The following is a 24,867-nucleotide window of genomic DNA, read 5'->3' as shown; positions in this document are numbered from 1 at the left end:
GGAGGCGGGGTGGAGGTGGTGGGGATGGTTAAGTGTGATGGAGGTAGGTGGAGGGGTGGGGGGTGGGCAAGGGTGGTGGAGGTAGGTGGAGGCAGGGTGGAGGGGGTAGGGATGGGCAAGGGTGGTGGAGGGAAGTGGAGGCAAGGCGGAGGGGGTGGGTGGTGGGCAATCAGTTGCACCGGCTGTGTGTTGCAACCACATGTTTGGTGGCCTGTGAGGTGCGGGCACTTTTTGCTTTGCCGCAGGTGCTTCATAAGGTGAATTAAACCTCGTGTTATATGATGAAGAACACTGTGTGGGACCACTTTAGATTACTATTGAAATAAGGCCCATATTTATACTTTTTTAGCGCCTCATTTGCGTCACTTTTTGACGCAAAAGCAGCGCAAACTTACAAAATACAATTGTATTTTGTGAGTTTGCGCTGCTTTTACGTTAAAAAGCGGCGCAAATGCAGCACTAAAAAAGTATAAATATGGGCCTAAATGTTTTAAATGCTGAAAATTGCCATCTTCGCCACAATTATCCTGCTGATTATAGGACGCCACTTAGAGGATATAAAATTAGATTGGAAATCAGCGTATTGATCAGGGCTGAAGTATGTTAGCCTCAGTTCTGAAAAAGCAGAGTCAGAAAACGCACCCTAGTTCAATGTCATCACAGGCGCCAATTACACAAGATTGGAGCTTTGCTGCCACCTCTCGGACAGTTTGCGAAGTGCAAGTCAGTAATTTCCCACCATTGGCGTCAAGGGGTCCTGGTTTTATCTTTAGTGTTGTGCCCTGTTCTCATTTATAGCGCTGTGCTTGCGAAATCTCTTGTGAAGAAAAAAATCTTAAAAGGGGTTTAAGGCCTGCCCTTTAATTAACATTGGTTGGTTCCCACATCGCTCTTGTTTTGTTGCCTCCTATTGGTCGGCACCTCCTCCTCGCCTCCAGCTTCATCAGGGCTTCAGGGTTTGTCCCTGCCGTGGAGCATGGCCCAAATATTTTGTCCTGTGGCCAGTGTCCTTCCACTGGCCACAGACACCTAGAGATATGCTTTCTTACTTCTCTTCCAGAGCTCACCCTTTCACTGTCATTCTCTTTAGGCCACTGACCCCTCCACCTCCTGCTTCTCATTCTGTTTCCTACCCTCCTCCCTATTGTTGCTTTTTTTGTTTGCAAGTTTATATATCAAATACTCAAACCAAAGGTATTAAAGGTATTGGAGCACGTTAGATGAGCACCAGTCATATTAAACAAAGACACAGAATTTTACATTTTTAGGCATTTGCCCAGAATCACAGGATGTTGAGCTGACACCGAGGCTTGAACCTTGTTCCCTTGTTGGCAGCTTTGGCCCTTACACCACATCCTCTTCCAAAGGAGAAGGCTGCTTTCCACCCTGACGTCCCCACGCTTTTTTAAGGCATATCACACAGCAGCACAGGTTGCTATGCAGCATGTGTTAAAGCACATAGCTCTATGACATGGCCAGTGTTGATCGCATTATAGCGCTTTGTTTTTATTTACTTTAAGCCATGCATCCCTTGCTGCTGTGCAACATCTTTAAAAAACATTACCAAATCCAAATGGAGCTATGTTATTTTTACAGCCACACTGCTGTGCAACATGGCTTAGAGTAAATAAGAACAAAGGGCTATGAAGCGCTCAACACTGGGCATGCCATTGCGCTTTGTTTTTATTTACTTTGTGCAATGTTGCACAGCAGCTCGTGCTGCTCTGTAACATCTTTAAAAAAAAACATTAACAAAACAAGTGCTATGAAGCGGGCAATGCTGGCTTTTATTTGCTTTAAGCCACGTTGCACAGCAGCTGTGCTGCCGTGCAACATGTTTAAAATACATTGACATCTGCAATAAGTCTCGCATTGGCGAAACCTGTTGGATTTGCAAATGCTTGTTTTACGCCTAACTTCAAACCTCAAAGCTTTTGGGCATCTCTTGGGAAATCCCACGATCAGTGAAGTGAGTAGCTAACAATCAACCAGTCAGATTGCTGGGTGGGTTTGGGTTAATCTTGCAAATAGAAGGTCACATATTTGACCTTTGGGAGTGTTGATTCATCTGCTTAACCTTTAGAGGTTCATGGGACGAGGATTTACGAGGCGAGGCACCAGATACTCCTGTTTCCGAACCACGAGGACGCAGTGGGAATCTGATGCCTCCTGTATGACTAATTGTTACTATTAAAAATGTTAAGTGAGGAAAGTAACAATGCCCCTGCTCTGTTGTGTCTTTGCCCAGGACCCTGCTTCAGCAGCTGCAGAAACTTCAGGCCCTGGTGGCTGGGAAGATCTCCCGACCATACAAGCTGGCATCCACTCAGACGGGCACCTGCCTTATGGTAAGTGTGGTCTGTGGACTGCATGTGACTGGTTCGTGGTCCACCTCCCCCTTCATCCCTTGGACTCTCACCTCACACTTGCGGCTCCCGTGACACCCTCCCTCCCTTGCACTATCATTGCATTCACCACCTGGCATCGAACCCTTGCGTTCTGCCTCTGATGCCATGCCAACCCCGCGGTGGCTCATGGGTATGTTTGATGAGTGACACCAAATTTCTGTAAGATAGCTGCTGGTCCGGAAATCCCTCCTTGGAGCTGGGGTTCCACCTCAGTGTGTGTTAGTGTTCCCTCAGTTTTCCCTAGGAGTTCTTGAGGTGAGGGTCCTCTCTCTCTGGTGGGCTCTGTGTGAGCTGAAACTCTCTCTGCCTTTACAAGGGCTCTAGAACAGGGGCTGTGGGTCCCTCACACACCCCGCCTGTGGTGGCTGGGGTGCTTCTCTGCTGTTCACAGGGCCAGCTTTAGGGAGGTGCGACCAGGGCGGCCGCACTGGGTGCTGAACTGGAGGTAGGGGCACTGATCAAAAACGATTATTGCACAGGGCGCCACCAGCGTTAAAGACGGCCCTGGCTGAGAGCAGCCAGTGATCACTCACTCCTCTCCCCTGCTCCCTCCACAGGTGGTGGTGGTCTGCTTCGTCCTGGTGCTCGGCTCACTCGTGCCGTGTTTCCCAGACTTTGCCTCTGGGTCGCAGACAGTGAAAACTGTGCCCGGGGGGGTGCCGGATGTGTACACGACAAGCCGAGGTGAGTCTTTCCTGCCGGTGCTCCCTTAAGGGTACCTGTGTGAATCTCATCATGTGCCTAAATGAGTGTGAATCTCTGTGTCGGTGTCCCAACAGTCAACGTGAGTCTGAGAGTGAGTGGACGAGGGCATGGAGTCGCTGGTTTAGTGAAACAAAGGCAGCTCTGGTGTGGTGCGTAGGACAAGGACCAGGGCCAGCTTTAGGGCAGTTTGACTAGTGTGGCCGCACTGGGCGCTGACCTGGGGAGGGGGCGCTGACCTCAGGGGGGGACACTGTGTTTAGCAATAACTTACGATCTGTAGAGAGATTTCAATAATTAGATAACCACTGTCTACAGTTTTGGCTTTTCTGTTGTTTTCAGGCCTTCATCAGGACTACAAATATCAGTAAAAGGTTTTTACTTATCAAGAACTTCAAATCCCTACTCTTTGCTTCTGGAATGGGTTATATTGTCACGTATGGACCATAAAGTACTCCTTATCGTTATGTCCAAGGGAAACGCCTGTGTACATAGAATCTCAGAATTGATGCAAGAATCATCCAAGAGGCTTCAGAGTGCAGAAACTGATCTATGTAGACTGTGACAGAACCTATGTTTAACTGGACACTTTGGTGACGAAAATAGTTCCATTTGTACAGTTGTAGCTTACTACAAAGATTTACAAATGTTGATTTCACTGCCCTGGTATTGTTGCTAGACAGACCCCAGTCCCACACTGACCACACCTCTTGGTAAGGGAATCTCTTCAGTGTATTATCACAGAAGGATAACAAGCTTGGAAGTGACAACCCGAGCTCAGCTGGCTGCGGGGAGAGTTACCCAGACCAGGGGCGGGTGAGGTTCACATGGGCCTCTTATGTGCAACTTGGCAGATGAGAGATCCTAATTAATACAAAGGAAGAAAGAAAAGAGGGGAGCTAGAAAAGGGAGAAAGATAGACTAGTGGATGCATGAGTGGGTGTAAGTATGGGTGGAAGGAAACGATGAATGAATAATTGGGTAAAAAAATGGATGGGTGGGTGAAGGGGTAGATGTGTGAAAGGATGGATGGATGCATGGGTGAAAAGATGTGTGGATGAGTGAATGAGAGGATGGGTGGCTGGATGAAAGGATGGCAGAGTAAATGTAAATCTGAGATGGATGGATACATGGATGGATGGATGAATGGATGGATGGCAAACCAAACAGAAATCTGAGAGGATGCATTGGTGGGTGTAAGGATGGCAGAGTGAACAGAAATCTAAGAGGATGAATGGATGAATGATGGACGAACAAAAGGAGAAGTTGATGGCTGAAAGGCATTATTGAGGGATGGGTAAGTTAAGTGATGCTGCATAGGTGGATGGATGTATGAATGGATTCATGCATAAATGACTGATGTGTGAACACATGGATAGATGCATGGAATGGCTAATGGATGGCTAGAATGGTGAAAGACTGAATGATGGATGAAAGAATGAATGGAAGACAGAATGGTGGATATCACCAGTAAGTTGAAGGGCCAGACAATGATGGATTGATACTTGGGTAGAAGTGGAAAGGAAGTGCTTCTATGGCTGTTCAGCCTTACTTGGATCACTTGCTTGGTGCCATGAGAATTTTGGTTCTAAGTTGGGGGTATTTTCATTTTCAGGCTGCTCCCTTGATCCAAATCACAGTAGAAATCAGTATTTCTGAAGGATATGTTTAGCCAGATGTGTGTTTTTCTTCCTGGCAGACTTCTTCCTCTTGTAACGCTCTGGGTGTCTGATCTTTGCAGTTCGGTCTCGGAGCCTCCTCTTTCACGATGAGGCAGGGTCGGTGGAGGATGGATACACATCCTTCCTGAGTGTGGGAGCAGCAGAGAGCTGGGATCCAGATGAACCTCCCATCCCACAGAGGAAGGACCTTGCGCCACCTCGTGGCCACCTGGCCCAGTCCCATCAGGCCACTAAATACCTGAGCAAGTCCCAGGTGGAAGTGTCTGACCTGAATCAGACGGACACAGACATCCCTCATCGGAAAGAGCGGTACCGCAAGAGGTGAGTGTGCCCTCGCTGCCGCATGCTTCCAGTGATCGATGCCCGTGAGGACATCAGCTGGGCTCATCGTAACATAACAAGTATAATTGTAGAGCAAGCGTATACCACAAGGGGTCCTTCGGTGCTATCGACAGATTACAGGTGTCTACTGTTTCTAAACTTAGGGGCATAATTATGAGCCCGATTGTGTCACTTTTGCACCACGCAACACGGTATTGAGCACTGCACAACTGACGCAAGCCCTAAGTCTGATTTATGAAGCCACGTAAGGCCACTTTGCATAGCCCACCGTGGCTTCATTAATCTGGAGTAACACAACGCAGCACAAATTGCTCTGTTACGTTACTCTGCCCTGGAAGGCGTTGCATGGGTATTCCCATGCAACTCTCGTGGTTTTTGATGCAATCCCAGATTTACTAAACCTGGTAAACATGTGAATGCGCCAAAATCCGTCACCTGCCCCGGGGAGGTGTAGCAAGGTGAAATATATTTATTTCTCCTCATTCTGCAGCACACATAGAAAGAGAAAAAGGCCTAAAGGATTGTTTTTGTGCAGGAAGGTGCCCCTTCCTGCACAAAAACAATCCTGCATGCAACGCAGGCACCCTTGCACCTTAGTGCAAGGGTGGTTGCATTGGGCCTAGGCAGCCCATTGTGCGCCAGCGCAGGGGGAAAGGACAGGAATGCTCTGTGTTCTATAAACTTGGTGCATTCCTGCCCTTTCGCCGTGACGCAGGGCAGCGCATCAAGATGACGCACTGCGCTGCGTCACATTTCTCATAAATCTGCTCCTCATTTCTACTCATTGGCATCAGGAGGATGAACAACTGAGTAGACACACCAGCGTTTCAATGTCTGACCTTGTGGGTAAAACACAGATCCCTGCAGCGGACGCGGAAGCCCACTAAGCCACCAGACCCAGCTGACACCGGAGCAGATTCACAAAATCATTTGTGAGTGCAGGAATTAGTTCTACAGGAGCACTTTCGTTATGTACTCTGACTTGCTTTTGTAATCGTCATGAAACGTCCAAATCCCTATTAGTAAAATTACAAAGATAGCACAGTTCTTTCTGTGTGTACTAATTAGATATGAATGTTCTCTGAATGCCCCATTTTATTAGAGCCAATTGACAAAGGCAAATAAGGGCAGACATTAAAATAGTACTTTACATGCTGCAAAATGCCTTTGTAAATATTCCCCTCTGTGTTTGGAGCTTTGGAAATTATATCACACACATAGGAGTGTTGAAGAGGGCAAGGGTAGCAGACAGGGTACAGAAAGACACAAAGAAAGGCTAAGGGTGTGAGTAGGATGCTGGGGTTGATCACACACACAAGGGTGAGGTTAGATACCTGAACCCGAGAAAAGTACGCTCCGCTGAGACAAATCACAATGTCAAAACAATAGACGGATTAAGAAGAAACACAGACAGCATGCACCATCCTACGAAAAGAAAACTCACAATAATATCCTCTGCCTGGTAGCACCAGTTATAGAAAGCTGTTCTTTGACTTGCACTGTTAAAAAACTAAAACAAGTTTATTTTTAATCATATTGTTTTAAAAACAGAGGATATAATTCAGACTGGGGAAAAATCAGCCCTCTATGAGACTGAAAATTTTATCCTTTCTCTGGTTTTGTCCCATCACAGCAAAACCATTTTTCCAGGGGAGAAACCATTTTACTTACTCCTCTGAAAGGTCTGGGCAGATGTGTTCCTCCTCCCACACTGGACAGTGAGTTACTCCAGTCCTCCCAGGGAGGAGGTCGTGAATGCCAACAGACTCTGCCAATCTTGCTGGGGTACAGGGAGTGTGAAAGGAAAGGCTGCAGGAGGCCAGTTGTTTTCTAACATGAGCTGTTCAAACATATGAAAACATAACAGCAGTTAGAAAAGCACAAATGAAGCACATCTTCTGATAGAAAGATGCTAATAGGATCAAAACAATTCAAGACTCTTGTTGATGTGCAGATTGTAAATGTTTGCTGAAACCCGATTACTGCACAGTATTGTTTGTATGCTAAATAGTTATAGCAGTAAAACTGCATGTCAGTGCAAATTGTGTTGCCATTTCAATGGAAATATGCTGTCTGTAAATGGCATTGTGCTGCCACACCATGCTTTAGTAATATATGTGTGCCAGTGTGCACCATATACACCCCGGGTACATACTACACTCTTAACACTCTCCTGCTGAATGGGAGTGACTCATTTGCTACACCCGTTCTTTGTGTGACGCTTGGATTTTTCAAAATCTCTATCACTTTAGCAACGTTAACATCGATGGAAGCACCCCACTAAAAAAAAATTCCAGCCCCGCTGCATGCAGCGTAGTTGCATTTTTGCAGGATGAGTTTATCAGGGAGGGATGCTCGAGTGATATGGTAACCGATTACAGTACTCCATCAGTGTCCGAGTAAAACAGATGATACTTGGACTGTTACAGCATCAAGCATGTAAAGAGTTTTCTTTGCCATCCCAGGAGCAATAGGTTGGTGGAATGTGACAATAGGGTCATTAAAGACCAGCTGCTGGTGGCTTTGATTAACCAAGTGGGATGGAAAAAGGGTTTGAAAGAGGTGATGTGGGCTATGAGAACAGCTCCACATGTCAGTGCAGGTGTACCACGAGAGAACGAGTACCCGGTTCAATGTTCAGTAGAGAAGGGAAAGAATGCAGAGCGGTTGATCAGTTTACAATGAAAGATGGTGGGTATAAGATAGTGCATGCAGGACAGGTATGCTGAAGTTTTTGGGTGGAGAATGGTGGACACTGGCGATTAGGCAAGGATCAAAAAGCCTGATTTTATTTGTGAGTCAGGATTTTATAGCAAGACAGGAGGCTAGCATTATGCATAACCTTTTATTGACCACTTCTGAGTAGCAACTTTGAAAACTTCCAGAATAGAATCAGCACACATCACAATAAAATAGAACATTGAACCCATAAATACAGCTTGTCCTCCATGTTCTATCTCTTTTGTTTGCTGCTTCTGGGCAGATAAGTATTTTAAGGGTTATATGTAAAAATGGATGACTGTGTATTCTTTAGTTTAATTTATGAGTATGAGTGTATCTTTTCTGATTGGTTAATACACAACTTTATAGGTAATCTGTATTTGTTTTTTATAGTGTGTTTTTTCTATGATTGAATCTCTAGGCTTCACTTAAAATTGATTTCTTTAGGTAACTTTGAGGTACGTTGATATTCATAAAGTCATAACTTTAGCAGTTATTTCAGTCAAAACTCAATGATAAATGTAGAATTGACTGCTGCTTACTAAGCATGAGGTGTTGGAGGTGCGAGAAGCTTCTGGCTTTTGTGCACAAGGTTTGCAGCATGTGCGCACAGTGAGGTGACTGAAAGCTTATTCTTTCATCACAGAACAAAAGGGTTGTTTTTTAAAGGCGATTGGCCTTGTTTATATATGCTTGACATGAGTGGGTATATTTGTTTTTAAAGGCAATTGACCTTGCATTGAAGCATTAGGATATCTTATATGGGGAGATTGGAGTAGGAAGTGGTTTCCAAGGAAACAAGAGGAACAGTTGTGATCGGTTGACAGTTTGCTCAACGATCACGACCATTTGCATATTTAAAACAGTCCTATCAGTGAAATTGACATTTCTGGGCTGTATTTCAGGTTTTGTTTAAAATATAGGGTATTCTCTATAAAACTTGGCTAATTATTTAGGATGAGTGATTCCAATGTGGAGGTTTCCTCACAGGAGGAATTGATAAGGAAGCTTTTATCAGAAGAACTACACGGGTGGTTAAAGAAACAGTTCAGCAAGTTTTGAGTAAAAATAAAGACAAGAGGAATATGGAGGATGAGGAATATTTTTCCATATCTTATGAAGAAGGATTGAACAGAGGTCCAGGGTTGTAATTGTGATAAAAAACAGAAACATACGCATGAGGTGTCAACTAGTAAAGGAACCCAAAGCAGTTCAAATAAATCAGATGTCCTGCGCGGCAAAACAAAAAGCCAGTCACGTTTCCTTGGAGGATCCCGAGGTATAAAATCAGATTTGGATGAGTATCCTCTGGATTTGAAATATAAAGATGACATAGATGTTGGTGAAGACATCAGTATGAAACAAAAAATTAAAGCAGTGAGTACAGTTGTGGATCCATTGGGGAAACATTGGTGGACCCCAAAGACATGCGTCATCCTAGGGTTAAACATCTGTGGCCATTGGCACATGTTTCAGATTATATTAAGGTGATCTACCTAAACCTTTAGGAGAAGAGGAAATGGCACAATGATGGCTGAATGTTCACGGCCTGATATGGACGACAAAGTGACTATAACACCTAATTTGGATGCTGATTTAATAACTTGTGTATTTAAATTGGGAAAGGACCCCAGGAAAGGATTTGAAAAACCACTGAAACAATGTCAGGATAAGGTCCTTTGATGCTGCAGAGGATGCCCTCATTAAAGGAACAGATTTAGATATTATGGCCTAACAAGGATGGTGTCAACGGGCAAAATGTTTACTAGGAAAGTCTAACACCAGATTACTGAGTGAAAGACACAAAACTGTATTATTGGGTATAAGCCCAAAGCTATGTGATTTATTCAGAAAAGAGATTTCAGAAGAAGCAAGAGATTTGCCTTTTGGAGAAGGGATGGTTAAATCTCTTTCTAAATATGTTCAGACTTTTACTAGTCTTGAGAAGGCAGATACTCTATGAGAACAGTCTTTAATGACAGTGGTTTTTGTGGGAGGGCCAGATGGACCTCTTCTGGCACCTCTTCCGGCTGAGTATGTGGTAGAGCCCAGTATCAACTTCAACATTCAGGAAACCATGTGTATGGTTCCTTTAGAGGAAACCAATGTGGGTTTCAATTCTATCCCCAGAAAGGGAGAGGCCGTGGGAGAGCAAGCCGAGGCAGAGGACAGAATGCTTTCCAAAATCAAGGACAAGGCGAGTATGAGGTTTTCCACAACTTTTATCCCTTCAAATGAGGGAGGAAGGGTTGAAGTTCTTCAAACAAAAATGGGAAATTATATCTCAAGATGCATGGGTTTTACAGACAATAAGGTTACAATATAGCTTTCTATCAGGAACCTTTGCAGTTGGAAGAGCCAAAAGAATTAGGGCCTGATTTAAGAGTGCAGCGCCACTTTTCTTGCGCCCCTTAGCACCCCCCCCTAACACTAGTAGTTAGGGAACTAGTGTCAGACTTTTTGATGCTAGTTTGGAGCTTTGCAGGGTTAGCGTAAAATTTTTTGATGCTAATCCTGCAACCCCCATTGAGGCCCATTGTAATCAGCGGCGTGCCTCCTTTTAATGCCTGCTCTGAGCAGGCGTCCAAAGTGCTGAAAAAAATCTCTTAGATTTCTTTGCACCATGTTTTCGGCCCCCTAACAGGGGAATGCCCCCTTTGCATACATTATGCCTAGAGCAGGCATAATGTAGCGCAAAGGGTTACAACGTGGCACAATGCATGCATTGCGCCACTTTGTAAATTTGGCGCAGTGATTTTGAACTCGTTTGGCCACATTAGCGTAAAAAAAAATTACGCTAATGTGGCACAAGGATGTGCTAGGGGCTCTTAAATCGTCCCCTTAGTGTTTCAAAAAGAACTGGAGTGCATTGTACAGGAAGAAATTAGATGTATGTCGGAAAATAATGTAATAGAGAAAATAAAGGAGGAAGGCAAAGGTTATGGAAGTACCTTATTCCTGGTCCTGGTAAAGAAAAAGGACACGGCTGGAGGCCTGTAATAAACCTGTGAGGTGTGAATCAGTTTGTGACGCTCCATCATCACCATTTGTGATGTTGGATTGGATGGTGAACTTAGACCTCAAGAATCCTGTTTCACGATTCCAATGGCAGAGGAGAGTCAGACATTTTTACAAATCCATTGGAAGAGGCAGTTCTACGAGTTTCTTTGCCTCCCGTTCAGTTTAACATCAGCTCCTTGGTGTTTTACAAAAGTTCTGAGGCCAGTCGTGGGATATTTGAGGGAAAGAGGAATAAGAATGATTATTTATTTGGATGATTTTCTGATTATGAATCAGGATGTGGACGAGTTACGAGAACAGTTGAAAGTGGTGATCAAATTAGTTCAGGAATTGGGTTCCATAGTAAACATAGACAAATCAATATTAGTTCTATCAAGGATGATAGAATGTTTAGGCTTTGCATTAGACATAAAGATAAATCAATGACAATTACTGGAGAAGAAGGTATGAAAAATAAGAGAGGAAGTGAAGTTAATATCGAAAAGGACATTGTTAAAATGAGGAATTTGGTTTATTATCATCTTCCATTCAAGCAGTATTTCTGGGTCTTTTGCACTACAGGGCTCTTCAATGTTTAAAGACTTCTGGTTTGAGGAAAGGCCTGTGGTACGGAGATGTAGTGACTATGACAGAAGAATCTCAGGAAGGGTTGATTTGATGAAAAGAAAATTTTCAGACCTGGAACAGTCAGGCGATTTTTGGAGGAAACCCAGATTTAGTAATAGAGGCGGATGCCAGCACCTTGGGTTGGGGTGCAATTAGTTTGAATCAGGAGACAGGTGGAATTTCGAGTTCATTAGAGAAGACAGAACATATAAATTATCTGAAGATGCAGGCAGGTTTGATTGCCCTTCGGTGTTTCAGAGAGAGGTTGATGGGGAATTCAGTTTTGTTAAAAATGGACAATGTGATAGAGTTACATATGTAAAGAGGTTGGGAGGAAGCAGATCCAGGAAATTAACAGAGTTGGCACAAGAAATATGGGAATTATGTTTGGAACACAAAATAGAATTGAAGGTGGAGTATTTTCCAGTGATTCTGAATGTAAAGGTAGATTGGTACTCATGGAATCAGAGGGATTTCAAGGATTGGGAATTGAGGGACAATCTATTCCTAAGGATTCAGATGGTTTTAGGGCCATTGGAGGGAGATCTGTTTGCTTCAAGATTAGCTTATCAGTTAGCAAAATATGTCAGTTGGAGACCAAACCCAAGCGTGGTGCAATAGATGCATTCACACAGGATTGGTCGAAAGTGAGGGGTTACGTATTTCCACCATTTTTGATGATACAGAGTGTTTTGTTACAAGTGAGGAGACAGAGATGTCAATTGATACATACGACTCCTTTTAGGAAGACGCAGGTTTGGTTCCCAATGGACATGGAAATGGCTGTGGAAATAATGTACATAATATGGTCTCACAGAGGTCTTCTGCTGGGCGCAGGACGGAAGGAGCATCCTTTAGTAGAGTCAGGTTATATGAACCTTCTCGTATGAAAGATCTCAGGTGTTCCGGAAGATTCAGTGGTCTTTCAGGAAGAGCTTCTAGTTTACTCCTTGAGTCATGGGCACCAGGACCCAGAAAGAAGCACAACAGAGCATGGAAAGTTTGGTTATGTTTGGGCTTGAAGAGGGATTTTGATTCTGTGGAAGTTGATGAGATAGAGGTGGCAAATTTTTGGGCAGAATTATTTGAAAAAGGATTGTCTTACAGGACGGTCATTTGTTATAGATCTGCAATTGCAGGTGGTCATTCTTCACAGCAGTGATTATCAATTGGTAGGAACCCCTTGGTATGTAGAGTAATGAAAGGGATTTGATGAAAAAGACTATCTAGGCCAAAATATCAGACTTTGTGGGATGTTGATTTAGTTTTAAAGTTATTTGTGGCCTAATAGGTTTCTGGAAAGGGAATTAACTTGGAAGTTGGTGACTTAATTGTGTTTAATTTCTTTCAGGAGGGTGTCAGATCTGCGAGCTTTAGAAATATCGCATAGGATTTTTCAACCAGCGGGAGTGTTTTTTGTCATTTAGAAAAGGACAAAGATTATGAGCCTCAATACGACCCTGGTGGTCTAATGACCACCAGGGTAGCACCACAGTTGGACGGCCAGCACTGCCAGATTTTGTCTACAGAATGGTCTTGCAGTTCTGGCAGTCCTAATCCGCCAGGGTGGAGCAACGCCGCCCTGGGGATTACGACCCCCTTTTCCACCAGCCAGGTAATCCTGCCATGAAAAAACTGGCAGAGATGGGGTTCAGAGTGCTGCAGGGGGGCCCCTGCACTGCTCATGCCAAAGGCCCCTGCACTGCCCATGCATTTGGCATGAGCAGTGCAGGGCCCCCCTGGCCAGCCCCGTCGCAAATGTTCACTGTCTGCTTTGCTGACAGTGACCAGTGCGACGGGTGCTGGTGCACCCTACGCACTACAGCTTTGCCGTCGGCTCTATTATGAGCCAGAGACAATGCTGTTGGCCGTTTCCCACTGGGCCAGTGGGCGGAAACTGTGTTTCTGCCCGCTGACCCAATGGGAAACTCATAATGGGCCCTGCAAGGAGGCTGCCACAGTGGCGGCAACCTCCCCGTCGAAACTTCGGCGGGCAGGCTTTTGCAGCCACTGAAGTCATAATGAGGCCCATAGTCTAAATCTATATTTTATCCCCGGTATGATACATTATCAAAGTTGTGTGTGGTAAGGTGTCTGAAGGAATATGAGAATAGAGTGTCAGAGAACAGGGGTACAGGAGATGCTCAGTTATTCATTTCATATGCGAAACTATTTAAGCCAGTTGCAAATGCTACGATTGCTAGATGGGTCAAGGCTGTGATTAGTGAAGCAACTGTGGATTTATCAACGTTTACAGCTCATTCTGTAAGAGGTACAATGGTGAGTAAGGTGTGTATGATGAGAGGTTGTTTGGGAGACATTTAAAAGGTGAGGTGAGGTTATGGATATGACAATCGAACAGAACGAAAGAAGTAGGTAGAAGGAAAACAAACAAAAGAGGGAGGAAATGGAGGAAAAGCAGTGATTATGGGACTCAAGTTCTATTATATTGTTTTGTGTGTTGATTCTTCCTGGGAGGTTTTGGAGTTGCTGCTCAGAATTGCTAAACAAAAGGTTATGCATAATGCTAGCCTCCTTGTCTTGAATAAAATTGCGATTCTTTATTCAGTAAACCTAGAATCGCAACTCTCTGCGATAGTGCAAGTTACCAAGTTGATGGATCACGTTGCCTGTACGGATGATGGAAAACTCTGGAATATGGTAGGTTTGCAGTTGCTCTGCCACACAAGGCTGTCTTTGAATGTAATTGGCTGTTCACTCATGGGCGGAGTCAGGCCAGGAGTGGAGAGCTTGATAAGGAGGGATCCTGCAAGCAAGTGAGATCCTCCTGGCTGCTTGAAGGATTTCCTGATCTTGTTAACGCTCCCAAGGACGTTTCTTCAACCGTAGGTGCTATACCGTCCTTGGTCAGAAAAGTTTCATGGTACTCTGTGCCTTGGAGACTTCGCTTTACACATTTTTCTCCAATGTTATTGACTTTTTTTATAGTCATTGCCATTATTTCTGGTGAGATTATATGGTCACTGCCAGTATGGGCATGGCTCAGATTGCCCTAATAAGATGTCAGTTCTTACCTTATCAAGCGATGCCACAATGTCTGTTCTGCCCAGCGTGCCCACCTTGGGACCAGAAGCAGAATGTGGTGCCCTCGATATTGGAAGAGGCTGTTCTTCATCTGGCTGCAAGAGGGCACCTTCGATCCATCTTTGCAATAAAAAATCACATTTATGAAATATTTGACAGTGTAACGATTGCTATGTGCTAACCAGGAGCAACATTGCCTATGTGCTGCTGAGACATTGCCGACGTGCTGCTCAGCACACATTGCCTACGTGCTGCTCAGAAAAGACATTACCTGTGTGCTGTTTATTACCTACTTACTGTTCAGGGAGACACATTCCCTATGCTCAGCAGACATTGCCTATGAGCTGCTCAGCAGACATTGCATATGTGCTGCTCAGCAGACATTACCTATCTGCTGCTCAGCACAGGCGTTTCCTGAGAGCTGCTCAGGTAGAGACGTTCCCTATGTGCTGCTCAGGTAGACATTGCCTACGTGCTTCTCAGCACCGATATCGCCTATGTGCTGCACAGCAGAGATTGCCTGCATGCTTCTCAGCAGACATATTGCCTTTGTTTTGCTCAGCAGACATTCCCTATGTGCTGCTCAGATCAAGCATTGCCTATGAACTGCTCAGCAGACATTGCCAATGTACTGTTCAGCACTGGCAGTACCAGTGAGCTGGCTATGTGCTCATCAGTTAGGCACATTGCCTACATGCTTCTCAGTGGACAAATTGCCTATGTGTTGCCCAGCGAAGACATTGCCAATATGTTTTTTAGCACAGATATTGCCTCTGTGCTGCCCAGCACAGACTTTGCCTACGTGCTGCTCAGCAGACACATTGCCTATGAGTTGCTCAGCAGAGGCAATGCCTATGTGCTGCTCAGCAGACACAGTGCCTATAAGTTGCTCAGCAGAGACATTGCCTATGTGCTGCTCAGCAGAGACATTGCCTGTGAGTTGCTCAGCAGAGGCATTGCCTATGAGTTGCTCAGCAAATGCATTGCCTGTGTGCTGCTCAGCAGAGAGAGTGCTTGTGTGCTGCTCATCAGAGATATTGACTATGTGCTGCTCAGCAGACACATTGCCTATGAGTTGCTCAGCAGAGGCATTGCCTATGAGTTGCTCAGCAGAGGCATTGCCTGTGTGCTGCTCAGCAGAGAGAGTGCTTGTGTGCTGCTCATCAGAGATATTGACTATGTGCTGCTCAGCAGACACATTGCCTATGAGTTGCTCAGCAGAGGCATTGCCTGTGTGCTGCTCAGCAGAAATATTAACTACATGCTGCTCAGCAGACATTGCCTCTGTGCTGCTCAGCAAAGACACTGCATCAGAGCTTCAGGGACATCATGGGTTACTGAGGAGAATGTCAGGGCAGCCACTGCAAGATGGCCGCCGTTGTTTACCTCTCTGCAATGAGAAAGGCCCTTTCATTGTACTTCTGCTGGTACACTCCGTGAAAAGCATAGAACACACACCTCGGGGATAAATGGAATGCTGGGAAGTGTAGTTTCAGCAAAGAGGGCCAATAACATGTAGCACACAGAAAAGTTCATAAATCTTTCTGGTGAATAGGCACTTACGAGGCATTTTAGGGTGGGAATTTCGTGGACTTGCTTGTGAAGTGAATCAGTTATTGAAGAAACTATCATTTTGTTTACTTGTTCATTCGGATGAAATTATGCTTGGCACTCCAAAGGAGTAGAAATGACAATTAAGGATTTTCTTATTGAAAATGTGTGAAATTTCCTGTCTTGTTGGTGTCCCCAGAATGTTAGTAGGGTTCGATAGGGTCAGTCGCATTTCGAGCTCTCAGTGTGTTGCAGTACTTCTAGCCTTTTAAAGTTTCCCTTTAGGCTTGTGTACCCCAAGAAATTAAATATTTATCCCTGGCTCACTCTTGTTTTCTGCTTTCTTCGCAGGGACACCGACTCCGGGGATACCGAGAGTGTCTTGTAGCGATGGGGTCCGCGCCGTCTTAACGCCACGGGCTGCTCAGCCTCTTGGAGGAGAGGTGGACGGAGGAGGAAGGAGGCTGTCCTGAGGCAATGAACCCCCAAAGACTGCCCCACAAACGAACTGCTGTCACCCCAGGGCTTGTCCTTGCTCTGCTCTTGTGCGTGTCCGGCCACGTGGATGGATGTGCCAACCATGGCACCGAGAGACTCCAAGAGAGCCCAGAACCTTCTAGAACAATCTACTGGGCGTGTACTGGCCATTTATCTCCTCACCCAAACAGCTGTGTCGTGTTGGCACGCATTACAGCTCGACTCTGACCTCAGCCTACAAGCAATTGCAGTGCTACACAGCTGTCTCAGGGCACCCCACTCTTGCTCTGCAGCAGCTCCTGCCCTCTCAGTCCTGGGACTCACACCCAGCTCTGTCAGGGCATCAGTACTGGGACCCAAAACCACTGGGTCAGTGCATTTCAATCCGGCTCAGTGAGTCATGTGCAGTACGACTGCTGAGGCCTTCATGTACGTCTATACCTTAGGGCCTGATTTAGAACTCAGCAGACGGGTTACTCTGTCACAACAGTAGGATATCCTGTCCGCCAACATCTGAATCTCATAATACCCTATGGCCTATGTCAGACCCTTTATCTTACCTGTAGTAGTCTCTACAGTACTGCAGTGGACCCAGAGCTCTGTCAATGTCTCTCTTTTGTGCACTGTAATATCATTTGTTAATCCACTACTGGGGCCTATAGCGCCTGGATTCCCTCAAGGGTGACAAGCAATGCTCTACAAATCCACCTTACATTACAAAGGCAGCTCAGTCTAGACATCTCTGGGCTGCAATAGCCCTTTCTAGTTCACTTCCGGTACTAGTACACAGCTCCATAGTGCACTGTGATTCTGAACAGCACTGACATCCGCTACACCAGCCTTGGGGTACACAAAGACCGCTCCCCTTATGCACCTCAATTCTGGCCTGCGTCACTCCAGTCTAAAACCTCTAGGGTGAATTTGAACCTGTTTTGGAATCTGGTTGTTATCGATTTTTAATATTTATATATCTATATATTTATGGTGTGAATTGAACCTGTGACTTGGTATTGTGTGCTCTGGGACCCAGCTCTGCACTTTGTTTCAGAGCTCTCAGCTTCTGCTGGCTGTGAGGATGGCCCTTGGTAAAACCACAACGGTGAAGCTCAAACATTGGACTGGAACGAGTGAGATGAGAAGAGTGTCGCTACAGCCCAAATCTGATTTTTGTCAACTAAAAATGGATGCAAAATAATGTCTGAGAGCTTTGATTAGAGATTGTTTAGCTCCCTGTGCCTGCTACACTGCTCCCGTCTCGCCTCTGTCCCTTAAACAGTGACTTCCCCGAATTATTGCTCCCGATTGTCGTCATCTGTGCTTGTTGAAATGTCCCCCTAGTGCCCCTATTCATCTTATTTAACGCATCGTCTGGCCCGAGCCTCAAATATTGTTTCTGTATTTGGGAAGCTTGCACTCTCCGTTATGTGCCTGTACTGAGGGCGACAAAAGGCTGCAGTGCTGGTCTCCATCGCTGTCCCTGTTCTATGTGCGAGAGAAGCTTGCACTGCGGTGACCCTTATTTGCCTGTTCTGTGTGTGTGAAGGAACCGTGCACTGCCGTAGCCCATGGGAGTGTGAGGGAAGCTTGCACTGCAGCCTTGAGTGCTGCATTTGCTCTGCGCATGTGCACACGTGCAGTGCTGCTACATGTGCGGGACCTCATTTTACAGCTGCTTTCCTGTATCTGAGACACGGCCACTGGAAGTATGTCATTCTGCAGCCGCGGCTTTTTTTAAATAGTAATGGACCTGCTGCATTTGCCACATTATCCATCATCAACTGCATCATTTTCAGATTTTAAGAAAAAATGTTTGTTTCTACCATAAACTAATCAAATGTTACAAAAAACGTGGAAACACGGGTTCCCGTGCAGTGGAAGACCCTTCACAAAGGTTGTCTTTCAATTGTGTATATCCACATTTTTATTCTCACACTTGTACTAATAAGGTGAGATCCTTGTCCAGAGAGTAGTACCATGTGTGAAAATTAAAAAACAATAAAGTAATAGTATAAAAAAATGCCACATTATGCTGCATAATTTGACTTTTATTGCTGCATTATTTAGTCAACCCTGCCGCATAATTTGGTGTTCTCTCGCCGCATAATTCCAGTGGCCCTGATCTTAGTCTACAGTTGCTTTCCTTTATTGCTAACATGCTATAGAATCTTCTAACAGTAACACTTCATTAACACGGCTCATTCCAGAGAAATTTCAGTCCCTCCAGATACCAGTCTGATGTTCTTTGCTCTCATCTATCCCACTCTTGACTCCGCCTCCCAGTGAAGATTTGTGGGCACGCCTTCCCGATGACACTGTCCTCTCCCCAGCCAATCACCTCCCCTTCCCATGCACTCGCTAAAAACCACTGCCTCGCCCAGAGACTAATACCGCCTGCCTCCTCACGACATCTCGTTACGATCACCCTCCTTTCTGCGGACAATCAGCCCCGCTATACAGACTGCGCCCCAAATTATTTGTAAATAATGTATTTTATTTTCCATTTTAAGACCATTGAGATATTTGTATTTTGGACAAGATTTTTAAGTGTATGTATTTTTTTCATTCGTAGATAGTGCGAGCTTCGCCGATGTCCAACCTCCACAGGGTAGGGGGGAGGGCGTGGGAGAATGGGATATTTTCTTCATTTTTTTCTGCCAAATATAATGACTTTGGTGCCTTACTTTTCTTGATTTTATACTGACGTTCCTCTCTGTTTCCCGCTCAGAGCAAGCTTTTATGAAGCAAAATTAAAAAAAAAAATCAGCATCAACAATTTTGACTTGTGTTCACCTTGCTTTATACAGATGGTGGTGGTGTGTGTGTGTGAGACCCTTTTTTTGGGTGTACCCAGAGGGGCAGCAGAGAGCATGCACAAGGCCCCCCAGAGGGCTGATTTGAACCTCTATACCTTTGTTGTGAATGTGTGGCAGCAGATGTAGGTGGACATTTGTGTGCATTGAGCCATGAGGCCACAAGAGTAGGAGTATGGAATAAGGGGTGCATGTGTGGTAGGGGACAGACACCTGTGTCTGGTACAGTCCTAGAATATTGCACCAAAATATCATATGGCAGTAATATTGTGTGCTGAATAATGTTCACAAAATGTACCACATTAGAGCTAATCATAGGGAATCTAGACCCTATGAATGATATTTGTAAATGATATGCAAGTCATTACATCTGTGTGAGGAAATGTTTGCTGATGACATTCTGACATATAATATAACCCTGTGTGGTGCCCGCGTCCAAATCTACACATCTGTGGTACCGGGTGCATGTTTGCTACAGTGACTGACAGAACTCTCCATGTTATCTAAATAATTCAAGAACATGGATTTGCATCAAACGTAACATGTACAAATGTAGGAAGAAACAGATTAAAACCCACTTTGGCAAAATATATACACATTGAAACTTGAAGTGTGGTGAAACACACCAGCTGTCCAGAGGGGGGCTTAGTTCTCAGCTTGCCTGCTGATTGGTGCTTGCCAGAATTTGTGACCCACCATACTTATTGATTAGTAGTTCCCTGATAGATGCAAAGCCAGTCCTGTTGAAGGGAGTGATATACACTTGGATTTGATAACTCCCTGTTGATGGCTGGGCGTGGTGGTCGGCTTCAGATCCTGGAGACCTTGACGCTGAAGAAAAGGGTGATTCCTTCTTGAAGCCCCCACTGCCAACAGGAAGAATCCCAAGCTAGGGGATGACCAAGAAAAGGAACCACTTCTGGAGGAGGAAAAGCCAAAGGAGCAACATCCTCCAAGAAGAATCCAGAAGTGCTGGAGATGCTGAAAAGACAAACCTGGAGCAAGGGCACAAGAAAAACTAGTCAGAATTTCAAGGAACTAGCTAGGAGAGTATACACAGTGTGTGAACGTTTGGGACACACTCTTGACCAGATCCCACTGCCTTATACACTGGAAGGTGACCAGGAAGAGGAAATAATCCACAGGAAGTAAATGGCCACCATCTTGGATTGGGAAATCACCCATAGAGAAAAATAGGAAAGGCACCATCTTGGATTGGGTATTTTTAGAAAACAAAGATGGCGCTGTGTAGAAAGTACACAGAAAACTACAAGAATGGTGGTTCTTGCACCGTTAACCTGGGCTCCCTGAGCTGCCTTCACCCACCCAACCAACTACCCTGCAGGTAAGAACAAATGCAGGGTCGCCACGTATTGCACACCGCCAAGCAATGTGACAATTTAGGCGCATCGCAGCCAACACACATTGGACTAGTTTGCAGCACAATGGTCTCAAATCGGGTTGGTGGGTGCTGGGCACTGTTTAGGCAGCTAGACACCTAGAAGGAGGCAGCCAGGTGGTTGGCACTGAAAGGGCTGTAGGATCAATAAGCATTGGCAAAACCAAATGTTCATGTCTTATGGCCTTGCCATTAATTTCTAAAGAAAAACTGGTTATTGTCGATGCTGAACACTATTGGCAAAAAAAGCATTAGCTCTTTGAGGTATACACATACATGCATGTGTACATATGACCCATGATGATACAGAGACCCTAGTGTGATGACGTGTACATCATCACATATTTGCATATATGCGTTGTGACTCTTCAGTGTTCATGTTTTCTTTTTAATGTCCTGTATGTACTATTCCAAAATCCTGGACACCCATCCTAAGAAATAAATTGCCAAATTGAAAAAGTGCATAAAACTGCATTAGGTAGAAAGGAGTACCCAGCAGCAAATTTCAGCTGCTAGGCCTCCTACAAACAGAAGCAAAAAAGAAATAAAACAAGAAGGGAACAGTGAGGGGAGACCACTGAACTCCACCAAGTGTAATGGTGTGGATGAATGATGTTCAAGGAGGGGGTGGGGCAGGTGACGGGGGGAAATAAAAAAAAGCCCAGAGAGGTGGGGGAAGGAGTAGCCGTGCTTGGGGGGAATCAATACAAAAAGCATGGGGGTAGGGTTGTGAGGGGAGAGCACCTCACTGTAAAAGCAAAAGGAGAATAGTTGTTTGACTGTAATGAGTAGCACGCTACTCGTCATACAATGGGAAGGATAGTAAAGAAGCTATGGTGCAGGGTGGAGCTAAACACAAGAAGAGGGAGGCAAGCCGTCGAATGGGAAGTAACCAAATAGCATTGACAAGGAAGACCACCAAAGGTAAGCAATGGGCTGACCCAAAGCCCATCTTTAACCACTGATATTGTTCACAATAGGTTTTCTGACAACAGAGAGATAAAGCAGAATGTGTGTGAGATCTAAACATCAGCTGAACATTCCTCATGCAAGTGCTTAGTTCTCATCCTATTGTTCCCAAGTGCTCCATCCAAGGCCCGAGGTTTCCCTATCACTCTGCCTTGTAACAGTGCTTCAGGTGAGCACTGCAAATCCAGGTCTGGAGGATGTGCATGCATTGTTTGAGGCACTGGATGTTTGAAGCAGAGGAGGCTTTGAAGAAGAGTTGTGCATCATCAGCATGTTGGTGACTCGTGATACTGGTGTGGGTGTGTAGAGCCCCTTGCGGCTCCTTGTAAAGGTTGAAGATGACAGGAGACACTATGGAAGTGCCTCAGTGAACAAACTAATCTTGGTTGGAAAGGTAGGAGGAGCCAGCCTGGCTTCAGATCATGCTGCAGCATGGAGACCACTGCCTTCTACATTGTAGACGATGCTCTGTTGACCACAGATGAAGATGACCGCTGCCTCTTGATATTGTTGGACCTCCCAGCTGCCTTCAACACAGTCGGCCATTTCACTCCTTTAATGGGATTTACCAGCCTTGTTGTTCATTGGTTTGCCTCCTTTTTTCTCCAGCCATCACCAGTTCATTCACATGGGCACCTCCAGGTCACCAAGGAGTCGTATCACCAGACACTTCCCCAGAGTGTCAAACCTTCTGCTGTCACCTTCAACCTCTCAGTGGAGCCACTTAGGGGCATATGTAGAAGAAAGTGGTGCATCATAGATGATGGCCACTTTTCTTGCACCCCCCTTCTGGCACCTAAGGACACCCTGGTTGCACTGTATTTACAATACCACGCATCATGGTGGTCATTAGCACAATAGCGTCAACATTCTTGACACTATTGTGGCGCTTTGCTACACTAGCATCAAAAAGTTTGACGCTAGTGCAGCAAAGCACAGGGAGGCCCATTGAATATAATGGGTGCGTCATTTTAATACCTCCTCGGAACAGGCGTAAAAAATGATGGAAAAAATGGTGCAGTGAAATATTGTAAATTTCACTGCACCATTTTTTTGGGCCTCGCTTGCTGCAACGCCCCCCCTCGCATACATTATGTCTGACACAGGCATAATGTGGCACAAGGGGTCGCAAAATGGTGCAATGCAAGCACTACACCACTTTGTAAATATGGTGCGTCAGAAAAGCCTCCTTAGTGTAAAACAAATGACACTATGGCAGCGCTAAGGTGGCCCAAGGGTTGTAAATATGCCCCTTAGTGCTTTACTCCTAGATCACAGCATCAGGATCCACCAATGTGCCGATGACACACAACTCTACTTGAAAGTCTCCTTGGCTTCGGATCTCCGTTGCCTCAACTACTGCTTGCAAATCATCCAGACCTAGAGGTCCATTGTCTACCTGAAGCTTAACGCGACCAAGGCAGAATTCCTTTTCAATCCATACAACGAGGATTTGGAACAAAATTCACATATCCATCAGGGTCCCCCAATGCTGCCCCAATTTAGGAAAGAGGTGAAGACTCATCTCTTTAAAGAACAAAACTTCACATTGCATTAACCGTTGACAGCCCAGCTTCCTCTCCTATGACTCGTTGACTATGCTTGTCTTTGACCATGTGCAGAACTCTGCTGCCTTTTGGCTACGTTAGCTATACAAACATATATACATAGATACATAGATACATACATACATACATAAATACATACATACATACATAAAACTGAAATTAATACTGTATCAAGAAGTAGGAGGGGAAACTATGAATCCCCAACTAAACAAGCGATCCATATATTTTCTAGCTGTAGTTTATAAGGCAAGGAGCAATCAACAGAAACTGTCCTGCAATGATCCAAATGTGTTATAACTGCAAAGGCAAGAAACTCTATGCCCTTGTACACAAAAGTATAACACAGAATGAAATTTGAAGTTTGAAAATATACATGTTGGACTAGAGAGGACACATGTGAAGGCATTCCTTAAGAATTCATTTTAAATATTTGTGAAGTTGGGGAATTCGTTAAGGAAGGCCTAAATTGTGATATTTTAATATGAGGAAAGAAAATACAGGCGTAAGCAGACAATAAGGTGATGATTTATTGTTATTGTTTGACAAAGTTACATTGAACCCACCTAACATGCAGTTAAAAGGTTACAGAAAGAGGTTATATGATATGTTGGGAGTCATTTACAGTTCCAAGGTAAATGTATACAAGCAAAAGCTTATGCTGCCAAAGAGATATCTTGGCTTTCGGGTTGAACTCAGCGGAGGGAGCAAATGATGAAACTAGTTCCACCTATCCCAATCAGGTTTTAGGTTATGAAGAAGCGGTTATGGAACTAGTGAGCTAACCAGAGGAAAATACCAAGGGGAAAAGGCTATTACCCAGAGTATTCAATAAACTACTCGGCCCATTGAAAGGTTTTATACTTCGTTAATTCTAAAGAATAATACCACACCCAATGCACACAAAGTGAGAAATGTGCCCATATTAGTAATAGACAGTCTGCAGTAGGAACTCAGCCATTTATGTCAAGAATGAGTAAATGAGGACACAGAGTACTTCAAAAGTCTCTCCCCAATTGTAGTTGCATGCAAGCTCTATGACAGTATTAGATTATATGTAGAGCTAAGTGACTTGAATGAAAATGTGTAGATGGACTGTCATCCTGTTCTAAATTTTGGGGAGATGCTGGTGACTGTTAGAGGAAACCTGCTCTCACGACCCTTGATTTGTTATCAGCACACCACCAGATTGCATTTAATGATGATTTTAAAGCACTGACAAAACTACAGAGAGAGAATTTAGGTACAAGTGAATGACATTTGGCTTGGTGTCAGCATCTGCTGTGTTTTAGAGTGGGATGCACAATTTGTTTAAAGATAACACAATGACTTTCTAGTTTCTGATCCATTGCATATAGAGCACCATACAACCTTGTTTGAGGTTTTACCAATATTAGAGGAATATGGCTTGACTATTTCCAAAGACAGGAGCAAAAATGGTAGGAATAGTGTTGATTATTTTGGTTACAAAATAAGCAATGAGGAAATTGCTAAAAAAAATTCATAATAACTGAGGATGTCTCAAGTCCTAGGGACAAGAATCAGTTAAGATCGTTTCTTGGACTGGCA

General features: G+C 44.6%; 1 protein-coding gene across 1 annotated transcript in view; it reads left to right on the top strand.

Annotated features, from left to right (window-relative positions):
• The window catches only part of CREB3L1 (cAMP responsive element binding protein 3 like 1), a 264,988-nt gene extending 245,670 nt beyond the window's left edge, over positions 1–19,318 (top strand). The window contains exons 9-12 of the mRNA XM_069221732.1: positions 2,249–2,348; positions 2,966–3,092; positions 4,852–5,113; positions 16,430–19,318. Of these exons, the coding sequence (XP_069077833.1) occupies positions 2,249–2,348; positions 2,966–3,092; positions 4,852–5,113; positions 16,430–16,466 (526 nt within the window). The 3' untranslated portion in view covers positions 16,467–19,318. The remainder of the gene's footprint in view (positions 1–2,248; positions 2,349–2,965; positions 3,093–4,851; positions 5,114–16,429) is intronic.
• Positions 19,319–24,867: the final 5,549 nt, after the last annotated feature.

Source organism: Pleurodeles waltl, chromosome 3_1 (genome assembly GCF_031143425.1).
Source record: "Pleurodeles waltl isolate 20211129_DDA chromosome 3_1, aPleWal1.hap1.20221129, whole genome shotgun sequence".
NCBI lineage: Eukaryota > Metazoa > Chordata > Amphibia > Caudata > Salamandridae > Pleurodeles > Pleurodeles waltl.
This window is presented reverse-complemented; position numbering and strand designations above follow the sequence as displayed.